This window comes from Pangasianodon hypophthalmus, chromosome 7, assembly GCF_027358585.1.
Source record: "Pangasianodon hypophthalmus isolate fPanHyp1 chromosome 7, fPanHyp1.pri, whole genome shotgun sequence".
Taxonomy (NCBI): domain Eukaryota; kingdom Metazoa; phylum Chordata; class Actinopteri; order Siluriformes; family Pangasiidae; genus Pangasianodon; species Pangasianodon hypophthalmus.
Genome location: NC_069716.1, coordinates 15741040 through 15752291, shown reverse-complemented (window position 1 = coordinate 15752291; position 11252 = coordinate 15741040). Strand labels below are relative to the sequence as shown.

General features: G+C 40.8%; 2 protein-coding genes and 1 non-coding gene across 4 annotated transcripts; 1 reads left to right on the top strand and 2 right to left on the bottom strand.

Moving 5' to 3' along the window:
* Positions 1-3565: 3565 nt before the first annotated feature.
* sowahd (sosondowah ankyrin repeat domain family d) lies at positions 3566-5563 on the top strand. 2 transcript variants are annotated; one of them, XM_026918481.3, is made up of 2 exons: positions 3566-3800; positions 3996-5563. In XM_026918481.3, the coding sequence occupies exon 2, from the start codon at positions 4097-4099 to the stop codon at positions 5162-5164; it is 1068 nt and encodes a 355-aa protein (XP_026774282.1). In that variant the 5' UTR covers positions 3566-3800; positions 3996-4096; the 3' UTR covers positions 5165-5563. The 2 variants fall into 2 exon arrangements, with proteins under 2 accessions (XP_026774282.1, XP_026774281.1); XM_026918480.3 differs by having other exon boundaries at positions 3566-3809.
* A 16-nt stretch (positions 5564-5579) lies between these two features.
* rpl39 (ribosomal protein L39) lies at positions 5580-7910 on the bottom strand. The gene is made up of 3 exons (XM_026918482.3): positions 7755-7910; positions 7266-7369; positions 5580-5791 (listed from the first exon to the last, which is right to left on the bottom strand). Exons 1-3 carry the CDS (start codon positions 7755-7757, stop codon positions 5743-5745), a joined length of 156 nt encoding a protein of 51 aa, XP_026774283.1. The 5' UTR covers positions 7758-7910; the 3' UTR covers positions 5580-5742.
* Positions 6961-7090, bottom strand: LOC113529420 (small nucleolar RNA SNORA69). The gene has a single exon (XR_003403057.1). It is a non-coding gene; the product is annotated as a small nucleolar RNA SNORA69 (small nucleolar RNA).
* Positions 7911-11252: the final 3342 nt, after the last annotated feature.

Genomic DNA, 11252 nt, shown 5'->3' with positions numbered 1-11252 from the left:
TCTCACATGTCGCCTCTGTGCACATCGAAAATGAGCATCTCTCTGTTACTCTCTTATCCCCTGGAGCTATGGGTATTAACAGGGATGGAGCATGCATGTCTCTCCATCAACCTTGTGCTGCCGACAGCATACCTGTTCACTCGGTCGCTCCGGTTATGGTATAGGAGGATGTATGTCCCTTTGTTTCCCCTCACACTCATTGGAGCTATCAACTTTCTCCGCTGCCATTGTGCTGCCGTCTGCACCAAGTTTTAACTCAGCACCAACTGCTTATCACAGACCCTCACTGGTTAGCAGAGAATGTCTGTCCCTCCATTCGCTCTCGGGCCAGCCGGGCAAGCCGTGTACCGATTCAGAAACCACTTGCCCTCCACCCTCACCTTGCAGGCTTATGGCTATCTGGAATCCCGCAAGCTCATAGCAGCTGCAGTAACACAACTGCTAGCATACTGGAGCATGCTGCACAAAAGTGCTGTTGGTACTCACATAGACGGAGCATGTGTTTCCCCCCACATTAGGTCTTGCCCCGCAGAAACCTTGGTGCACCAACTCAGAAACTGCTTGCCTGCCACCCTCGGCTAATGGACCAGCAGCTACTGATTCCAGTGGACTTCACTGCATTCAGCCCACACTGTTATGGACTTACACTCTTGCAGGCAGTGTTAGAATCTCCTGAAGTCTGAGGGCCACCAGCTGTGTGACTACTGCCTCAGTATCAAACTAATCAGGCCGCTATTTGAAAACGTCCAGGCCCACCGACAGCAAACATGCTGAACAAAAACCTAAGAAATGGTTTGAGTTTAAAGGTTGAAGAAACAGATTACACCTCCTAAAAACCCTTTTGCTCTACTGAGGAGCATGAGGAGAATATATCTGTTGTATATCTCCATGTCCAGGAGAATTTGTCCAGGTAGATGAACTGGTAGCTTAGCTGTGTTGCTCGACAAAAGCAACCAGGGTGGGGTCAGGATCAGCCTCCGGCCAGCACACAGACACAGCTGGCAAGTTCTCGATCATCCGTGACATCCACTCTTAAAACAGCAGGAGCCCAAACCCATGAAGCTTAACCCATAACACTGGATGTACTTTTCTGCTAACTGATCATCACCAAATTTGAAGTACATCAATGTAAGTATTACTTGGTAATTTTTTTAGCTAGCATTGGAGCAGCTGCTCCATTCCGTAGAAGCCAGTATCTACACTATGAAGTTGATCGAAGCCTCATTTTTGACAACAGGGCACATGGTCTAGGAGATTGGTAAGGTCTCCACAAATTTGGCTTTATGCAGCACCAACTGGAAGCATGCAAAGTATACCTGTGATGCATATCCTGCATACCTGGGCTGCTCTTTTGAGCCTGTGGTCCAAGATGCCCTAGAGAGGAGTGTTAAGGTTTTGTAATTTAGTGACACCAACAGAACTAAGTAGACCGGCTACACAGCACCAATAGGTTACCAAGGGAAATATCAGCACTCCAACATCACAGCCATAAACATGAAACATAGGCCTCATCAGAGCCGAACGTATATGAAATCATGCACCCAAGGTCCAAATAAACACCAGGGTGCTCCTGGTACACCGTGTGGGTCGGGCCCTTAGCGACACACATATAAGGGTCTTCTCCAAACTGTTGGTACAAATTGGAAGCATACAATTGTCTAGAATGTCTTTATATACTGTAGCATTATAATTTCCTTTCACTGGAACTATCAGGGACAAACCTGTTCCCCACACCCTTGTTAAAATGGCAGGGTTTGTGAAGTAAAAGAATGACACTAAGATAAATCATGTAACATCTTTTCCCACATTCACTGTGAAATTGCAAAGTATGTAAATAAAGTGAAAAACAATCAGAAACGTTTTTAGGGAAAAAAAAAGAAAAATAAATAACTTGCAATAACCTAATTGCATAAATGTGCACACCCCTAAACTAATACTTTACTGAAGCACCTTTTGATTATATTACACCATTCAGTCTTTGTATGTAAAAGTCTGCATCTCCTGTACACAGCCCACTTCAAATCACCCCACAGATTTTGAATTCAGGTCTGGGCTCTGGCTAGGCCATTCAAAAACATTGATCTTCTTTTGGTTAAGCCATTCCTTTGTTGATTTGGATGTATGCTTTGGGTCATTGCCATGCTGAAAGGTTAAATTCTTTTTCATCTTCAGCTTACTAGCAGATGCCTGAATATTTTGCACTAAAATCAACTGGTATTTGTAGCTATTCATGATTCCTTCCACCTTGATAAAAGCCCCAGTTCTGGCTGAAGAAAAGCAGCCCTAAAGCATGATGCTGCCACCACCATGTTTCACAGTGGGTATGGTGTTCTTTTGGTGATGTGCAATTTTTGGTGCCAAACATACCTTTTGGAATTATGGAATTATTATATCCTTTGGAATTGGTCTCATCAGACCATTACACATTTTGCCACATAGTTTGGGGTGATTTAGGTGGGATTGGATGTTTTTTGTGAGAAAGGGCTTCCGTCTAGCCTCCTAGCCCATGGCCCAGATATGTGACGAATATAAGAGATTGTTGTCACATGCAGAGAGTAATCAGTACTTGTCAGATATTCCTGCAGCTATTTTAGCTATTTTCGTGTTGCCGTAGGTCTCTTGGCAGCCTCCCTGGTAAGTTTTTGTTTTGTCCTTTTGTATATTTTGGAGGAACGTCCTGTTCTTGGTAATGTCACTGTGGTAGCCCATTTTCTCCACTTGTTGATGATGGCCTTCATGGTGTTCCATGATACATCTAATGTTTTGGAAATTCTTTTAAACCCCTCTACTGATTGATATCTTTTGACAAGTGAGATACCGGGCAGGCTTTGTAAGCTCTTTGCACACCATGGCTTCAGCAGTCAAATGAAACCAAAGAAGATGTCAAGAAAATCCTACAGAAACTGCTGGTCTTTATTTGGGGTTTAATCAGAATAATTCATTGATGACAACTGTATGATAATTACTTTTGAACATGAGATTGAATGTGATCAGTTCATTCTGAACACAGCCACATCCCCAGTTATAAAAGGGTGTGCACTGCCTTTTTGCTAGATATTGGCACTCTAAATAGAGCTTTACATATAATAAATTATTAAATAAGATGCTTTTGTTACAGTAATGTAAGCAAATTCAAAAGCTAGCTTAAAAAAATCTAAACTAAAAATAAAATAAACATCTCCCATAGAAACTGAATTTCTCCCATATTAAATTTTAATTTTCAGACTGTAGGTCAATATCAAACCTTCTATTTATTTATATTTTAGAAAACTAACTGCCTTTCAGGAGAGCCCTAGCTACAGATTAAAATAATCCTACTATTAATGATGTTGAATGATAAAGTTGGCCTACTGCTGAGATTTTAGGAGGTCAACAGTAGTGTGTTTGGTGAGCAATTCCCTTCACCGCAAGGCAAACTAAACCATGTCCCAGTCTATCTTCTGAATGTGGCCCACAGTACACCATTGTAATTCTTTCAGTTGTAATAAGTAACTGATTGTGGTGAGGTTTTCCTCTTCTGTTTTCTTAGTCAACTTGAATGGTCACGTGATCCGGGTGTCTGACTGTTGAGTTGTCAGAGATATCATAGCTGACCTTTGAGTCAAGCAACACTTCAAGGGGTGGCTGCAGCCGGCTGTACTCAAACTGGTGCTTCCTTTAGAAAGAAACTTCACTTGGGTTCACAGGTTTTACATTTGGTCAGGTATCTTCTAGATTATGGATTCGTATTCACGCAGAGTTGTTCGAGTGTGTAACAGTCCTGCGTAGCGCTCATGAGCGCGGATGAAATCTTTGAACAGGTGAGAGAGGTGAGTTGGATTCACTGTCATGGCGTAGATGAGTAAAAGTGAAACCAGTTTATCTGGGTTTATAACAGTTGGGAACTATAATTCTATTACATTATTAGTTTCAAACGGGGCTTAAAAAGAGGAACAATAAAGAGCTTAAATGAGGAACTTCCTATATCTTGCTGTAATGTTTGTCTTCTGGAACAGAAAACGCACAGAATGGGGGATATCTAAGAGGACAGTTTCTGGATATGTAAACTTCTTCAGCGCGTATGTAAACAAGGGAAGCCGAGCCCGCTCATATAAACATGTGTGACAGCGCGGGCAGCTGCGAGCTGTCACAAAGCGACGCCATCGAATCCGAAACTCCCCCGGATTCTCAGATGGGTGAATCCGAAGCGCTATTACATGGACAAAAACATGCAGCTAAAATCCAAATGAACAACTCGAATGAATCCGGGTCCGGCTTCTCAGCGGAACCGAACCCCGAGGAGCGCGCGGCTAAAGTTGGCGCGCGCGCGGTGTCGCTCACACTCAGCGCTGCTGCGCGCAGGTCCAGATTTCAGAGACAGCTGGAAGCTTCTGAACCAAGAACATCGGCCGAGGTCCAGGAGAAAGGCTCCATCACGCCTGCCATGCGCAAAAAATTCCTGAAGGACTTGTTTTTGAACTATAATTCGCATAGTGGCCTGTCAACAATCTTATCGTTTAAAAGCGCGAGCGAGTCGTCGAAGGATTGTGTGGACGGGACGTCGCAGGGTGCGGACGAGAGCAATGCATGCTGGGTACTGGACCCCACTGAACACGCATGGATGCTATCGGCTGTGGATGGAAATTATGACACTATAGCAGAGTTTCTCTTGGAGGACGCCAATTTATTGACCAGGAAGGACTTTGTGAGTGGTTACACGGTTCTCCATTGGTTAGCCAAGAAGGGGAAACACGAGACCTTATTAAAGCTTCTAAAAGACGCTGAGAGGAAAGGGTACCCAGTGAACGTGAACATAAAGGGCAGTGGGGGTCTTACACCTCTTCACGTTGCTGCTATGCACAGCCAGTACATGGTCATAAAGATCTTAGTCGGTGCATTTAGTGCCAGTGTAGATGCCATGGACTACAATGGAAAAAGGGCATGGCAATATCTCAAGCAAAGTGCACCAGCAGAGATGAAGGAGCTCCTTGGTGCATGGGATGATGAACACACTAGGTGGCAACTAAATGCTAATAACAATAATGCAAGTTGTACTGAAGTAGCTTCTACAGGGGACTGCCAAAAGGACACAAACAGCAAAGACACGGTCACTGCAAATGGGCTATGGCGCTTTGGTTCATTTAGAAAGTTACTCTCCCCATTTTTCTTTGGAGGTAAGAACTAAAGGACATCAGAAATAGGCTAATTATATACAAGATATTACTGGAAATACTAGAAAGGTCCTGCCAATATGCTTGTATTCATATATTCAAGCATATACAAGTTGTCTGTTCAACAGCATCTCTTATAATTTTATGCTTTTATATTCAACTTCTAGCTAATAAAAGCAGTGTAACTGTCTTAAATGTTCAGTTTGTGTATATTCACCATTCCCTGCAAGGATGTTTATGTAAATTGAAGTACCAGAAATGGCATATAATGTGCTTGAAGCTGGAATCTGAATATCAACCCACTGTCACTCAGTATATCAGTTGTTATTTGATAACTATATTACAGCACTTGAAGACAGGCCAATACCACAGACCCAAGCACAAGATCAAATAAAGGAACATTCAGAAAGAAAGGGCAAGAGGCATTCATTCATGGTGTTATCATTTATTGTTTACCAAGGGCATTTTCAGAGTATCTGTACAAAAGAGATTTCTGATCCACATAACAGATGATCTCTCCAAACATCTGGGCAGAGGTGGTGATGCTTGCAGGGTGCAGATGTAGTCAAAGCTGAAGAGGCGAGTACTGAGCTTACAAGCCGAGCTTTGTCCTTCTCCAGTGTCTGCGCTTGGAGTTGTACCTGCAGGCAAAAACAAGTCTTATTAAAAATCAGTGTTCAGAGTTGCTTTAAGTTCACATATACACATTTAATAAACTGATTTGTTATACCCAAAGATACTAATGAAAAGCACATGGGAACATCTCTACACCTACACAAATGAAGCAAAGAACCATAAATATGCATCACAAAAACACAAGAGGCCACAGCAGGGAAACAACTGCATGTGTGAGCCTCAGACTATGGAGAAGTGAACACCTATCAACAACAAGCTCAGTAACTGAAACCCTAATAAAACTTTGATATGCTGCTTTTATACAAACCAACAATACTTTACGCACCAACAGCACACGGCAGCTAATTTACAGCTAATCAGCTAGCCTACGTTTTATTACACGAAAACACAATTAGGATTTCAGTGCCCAAGTCTCAATTCGCCTCCTCAATTTCTGTGATTTAACAGTACCCAAACCTGTCAAAATATACACCATAGCAGATTCCAGTTGTCATTTAATAAACCACACATGATGAAGTCAAAGCTTCAGAGCCCATTTTAGAAGCTCAAACTGCACTCATAGCACTGAATCAAGCACTGTGGCAAGAAATGCAAGCCGAAAATAAAACTACATATGAGGAGCTACAATTTTTGCGCAAATTACAAGCAAAATCAATATTCGCCTTAATTGTATGTTTTTAATTACTGTGCTAGGACCAATACTCAAGAGGCTTCCACATCAGCAGTAGTGAAGCCTGTATGACTGCTACATATCTAACAGATGCAACATAACTTGGATGTTTATCATCTGTTCATGATTACACACATGAAACACGATTAAACATTGTACAGGTTAAAAAACTTACTGGATATGTACAGAATAAAATACAGAATAAAGCACATCTCTTAAATGTATAAATGTAGTGTTTTCTGTCTTTCAGTGACAAAGCTTAGAGATTAGCTGTACAGCAGTAGTTTAGTGTATATAGGCAAATGAATAAACCACACAAATAAAAAAAAAAATAAAAAAATAAAAAATACATGCAGTTTTACTTCAATACACATATTAAGGCCTTGCTGAACCAGGTGATGCTTTCAAGGTGTACATGTAGGGAAAAGTGGAATCATTCAGACAATAAGGAGGCTTGAGGAGCAGAATAAAAACTCTAATCATGTAATGTGAAACTTATCAAAAAGTTGTTCCTGCTACAGAAACTATATATCCCACACAGGTGAGAAGCTGTTGCTCTGAAGCAGGATGTTGCTGTCAGCAGGGTAATGGCAGTCCTTCCACAGAATGAAGCACTGTAATTGCATCCTGCTTTAATTCATCTGAAGGAGTACAGAATATGATTTCTCTCCACTCCAGTATCACAACACGTGAGCCTAAAGGTGCATGGACCTTCACCTTAGCACTAAAGCTAACTCTGCTGTTGCTTTATCACACTCAGAGAAGCGGCTGTGTGTAAATGTTAGTGCAACCCGTAGGCTTTTCCTCACCTGATCTTGTTGCCGGTTTTCATGCGGATCCACTGAGGGATTGGTCTGTTCTGCTTCTGCTTCTTGGCCAAGAAGCGTTTAATCCTGAAAGTCTTGTGTGACGCCTGAAACAGTGATAAGACGTGCATTAGCAAGACAGTGCTAGCTGTTAGCAATCCGGCTACTCGTACGAATTCAAATTTTACCCCATATTAAAGACACATTTAATGTTTTATAACAAAGAACATGGTCTGGAACTTTCACCAAACGAGTTTCGTTAAACGGGGACCAACAACTAACCACATTATTTCTGGGCCTAAAGCCGCTAGCAGTAAAGTTGCCCCTGAGGGACCCACTCCGGGGTAATTTTAGCTATTTAAACTCTTTAGAAGGGATTAATCGGTGAAATTTTTATATACATAGACATGGAACAATCATTAGCACAAAACGGCAGTGAAAGTTGCAATAAAATGTTTAAATCCGTTAGGATGTTTATTGATTATTTCTCACCATTCTAGACACACAATCCTTGCCCCACAATGGCGGTGGCTGAAGAGGAGGAACTTCGGCAAACGGCCGTGTTGTATTTCCGAGTTTAAGGGGCGGAGCTACACGACCTGACAGAGACACAGCGACCCCGAGCGGAGAGGCACAGCAACGCTCTCACAGCCGGAAACACCCCATCACTGAAATATCACGTTTATTCTGCATCCCTCATATTCTTTGGTCATCGTTTTGGTGTGCTATTTACGGTGGCCGACAGGGGACCAACGCACTGCAAATACAGAAAATACATGCAAATACAGAAAACGTAAGCAAATACAATAAAACATGCAAGATCAGAAAATATATTCGAAATATATTCATTCAAATATATATTCAGTAACACAAAGGCAAAATCAGAAAACAGAAAAAATCAGAAAACATATGCAAAATCAGAAAACATATGCAAAATCAGAAAACATGCAAATGCAGAAAACACATGCAAATACAGAAAACACATCCAAAATCAGAAAACATGCAAATGCAGAAAACACATGCAAATACAAAAAACATACAAACTCAGAAAATATATGTAAAATCAGAAAACACAGGCAAAATCAGACATAAGCACATAAGCACATACAGAAAACACATGTATAAATACATGCATTGGTGCTATAGACTTCCTGTTAGCTCAGTCCAGTTGTTCTCCTCAGATCACTCTCATCAACAAGGTGTTTCAGCCTGCAGACCCTCCGCTCACTCAGTGTTTTTTGTTTTTCGCACCATTCTGTGTAAACCCTAGAGACTGTTGTGTGTCTGAAAATCCCAGGATATCAGCAGTTTCTGAAATACTCAAATTAGCCCATCTTGAAGCAACATCCAAGCCATGATCAAAGTCACAGAGATCACATTTTTTCTTCATTCTTTACCTGTATCTGTATGATTTTTTGCATTGCGCTGCTGCCACATGACTGGCTGATCAGATAATTGCATGAAAGTGCAGGTGTACTGGTGTTCCTAATAAAGTGGACAGTGAGTGTAGCTGAAAGCAGTAATTAAGGGGGCCATGCACTTTCTGTCCCCACCCCTTAGCAATGGAGGACGTTTGGCGACTTCACAGTCAAATTCATTTCAGTGTTATGGCCAAACCATCAATCATATAAAAAATCTGAGAAGCAACTTTTGGTCAGGTTGTCCCTATTGCAATCTTCCAAATTTCATGGTTATTCGACAAAATGTGTGGTAGAAGAAGCCAAAAAAACTGTTTAGACCTGTTAGAGAATTCACAAATTCCTTACTTTCAAGAAAATCAATAGAAACAAGAATCTTGATTTGATGTTGAACAGTTCAAAAGTTATGAGCAGTTTTCCAAATTTGCAAATTATACCACCACCTAGAGGTGAATTAAGACAAACCTTCTCGAAGACCCTTAGGATGTGGTCCTTCAGTTATCTACAAAGTGTGTGTTATGGACAAACCGTCCTGTACATCAAAACTCTTGAATAAAATTTTTTTATCTGTCTGATCTCCCAATGCTGCATGACAATTTGGTGATGATTTGGACAAAATTTGTAGGAGAGGAAGCAAAAAAAAAAAAAAAACTGTGGAAATCACCATTAACTGGTTGGCAGGACCTTACTAATGGGAAGGCAGAAACCCGACCAAAAGAGGTGGCGCTATCGGTTTAAAAGCAGCACACTGAAGCCCCTGTGTCAGCCCCTTGGCTCACTTCTTGCCTGCTTGCTTCTCAGTTGTTTGATTGTTAGCTTGCTTGATTGTTGCTGTACAACAAGTAGGAGGACAGCTAGGGACAGAAGAACAAACAGTGGAAAAATAGAGGGAGCACACAGATGCAAGCACACTGATATGTGACAAAAAGTTACAAGCAATTTTAAAAATTTGTTAATTATAGTGCCACCTCGAGGTGAATATAGACAAACCTTCATAGAGAACCTTAGCCTGAGGTCTTTCGGTTCTCTCCAAAGTTTGGTCAGAATACATCACACTGGTTCTGAGATATGCCATCACTTCTTGTTTGGTGGCTTCGCCATCACATTCATTTTTGCATGTTATGGACAAACCATCCCATATATCAAAAATTAAAGAAACAATTTTTTTCCAAAATCCAATATGGCAGAAATTAACATCATGTTGTCCACTGAACTTGGCTTGACCCAAGGAATCAGAGGAATTTGGGCATTTCTACAAAATTCTGTTGCAGAGTTTTTATTAACACATAAACATATGTCCAAATTTGCCCTGGTGGCACTACAGGGCTTGAGTGGCACAAACTAAAACTGCTGTGAAGGTAGCTGAGACTGTCCTCTATCACTGTGCCAAATTTAATAAAAAAAGTACACAAAGCATTCTATGGGCTGCCATAGAATGCACAGGAGGAAGAAGAAGAAGAAGAAGAAGAAGAAGAATAAGAAGATACAATCACTAAAGGGTGCCTACACACCTTCGGAGCTTGGCTCCTAAATACAGAAAACACATGCAAATACAGAAAACACATGCAAATGCAGAAACGAATGGTTCACCGGGTGTTTCCCATGCTGTAAACAATTTCTGTTGTGCTTGCAAATGCGGAAAAGCTGTAATAAGCCAAAAACACAACAGAAATTGTTTATAACACGGGAAACACGCGGTGGACCATTCAAAAAAGAAGCAGGACTGGTCATTTGCTGAAAAAAAGGAGCTAAAACCACACACATATATATATATATATATATATATATATACATGTGTGTGTGTGTGTATAAAGCTGCTTTGTGACAATGTCCGTTGTTAAAAGCGCTATACAAATAAAATTGAATTGAATTAAATTGAATATAATATATAATTAGCATTAAAAATAAAAAACAGTAATTAAAAACAAACTCTGATATGTATGTATGTTATTAAGCTAACAATCTTGTCATGTTGAAACAGCCCGATTCAAAAGAACTGATTCGCGACTATGATTCTTACCTCATCATCACGTGCTGTTGGGATCATTTCAAGACACAGCCCTTTGCGTCAACTGGCTGTGATTTTGCAAACTATATTCACATTTTGGTTGCCTTAAAATAGTAGTCACCCTAAATTCTTAGTTAAATATTCTTCCAAAATGATTTGACATTTTTGCTCTTGCTAATGTGCACTTTGACATAGTACTCCTTGATTGGGCTTAGATTTAAGATTGTTTACTAGCCTAATAACAGTATTTTACATAAAATGAACAATCACTGTCTTTTCATAATTCTTTAGGGTGAGGCTGTATCAGATTTGTTTGGATTGGATGAATTGGATGAGAATGCTTTCAGCATGTCTTCTGAAGATACAAGATCTGCACAGATAGCGACAGTGAGGTTCCAACTCTGACAGATGATCCACTTCACAAAACTGGCACACAGTTGGACACAGTTCTCAAATCAACAGGCTCAATCACAAAGGCAGAGGCTCTGCTGTTGATAATGAGTCTTCCTGCTGTACATAATATTACTGGCTGTCAACTGACTTGCTGAAGCTCATTAATTTCCT

Excerpts from the sequence above, each read along its gene's own strand:
- sowahd (XM_026918481.3), top strand. The coding sequence starts at position 4,097 with ATGTGTGACAGCGCGGGCAGCTGCGAGCTGTCACAAAGCGACGCCATC.
- rpl39 (XM_026918482.3), bottom strand. Across the intron at positions 5,792-7,265 it reads AAAACCGGCAACAAGATCAG|GTACAACTCCAAGCGCAGAC; the intron begins GTGAGGAAAAGC and ends TTTTGCCTGCAG.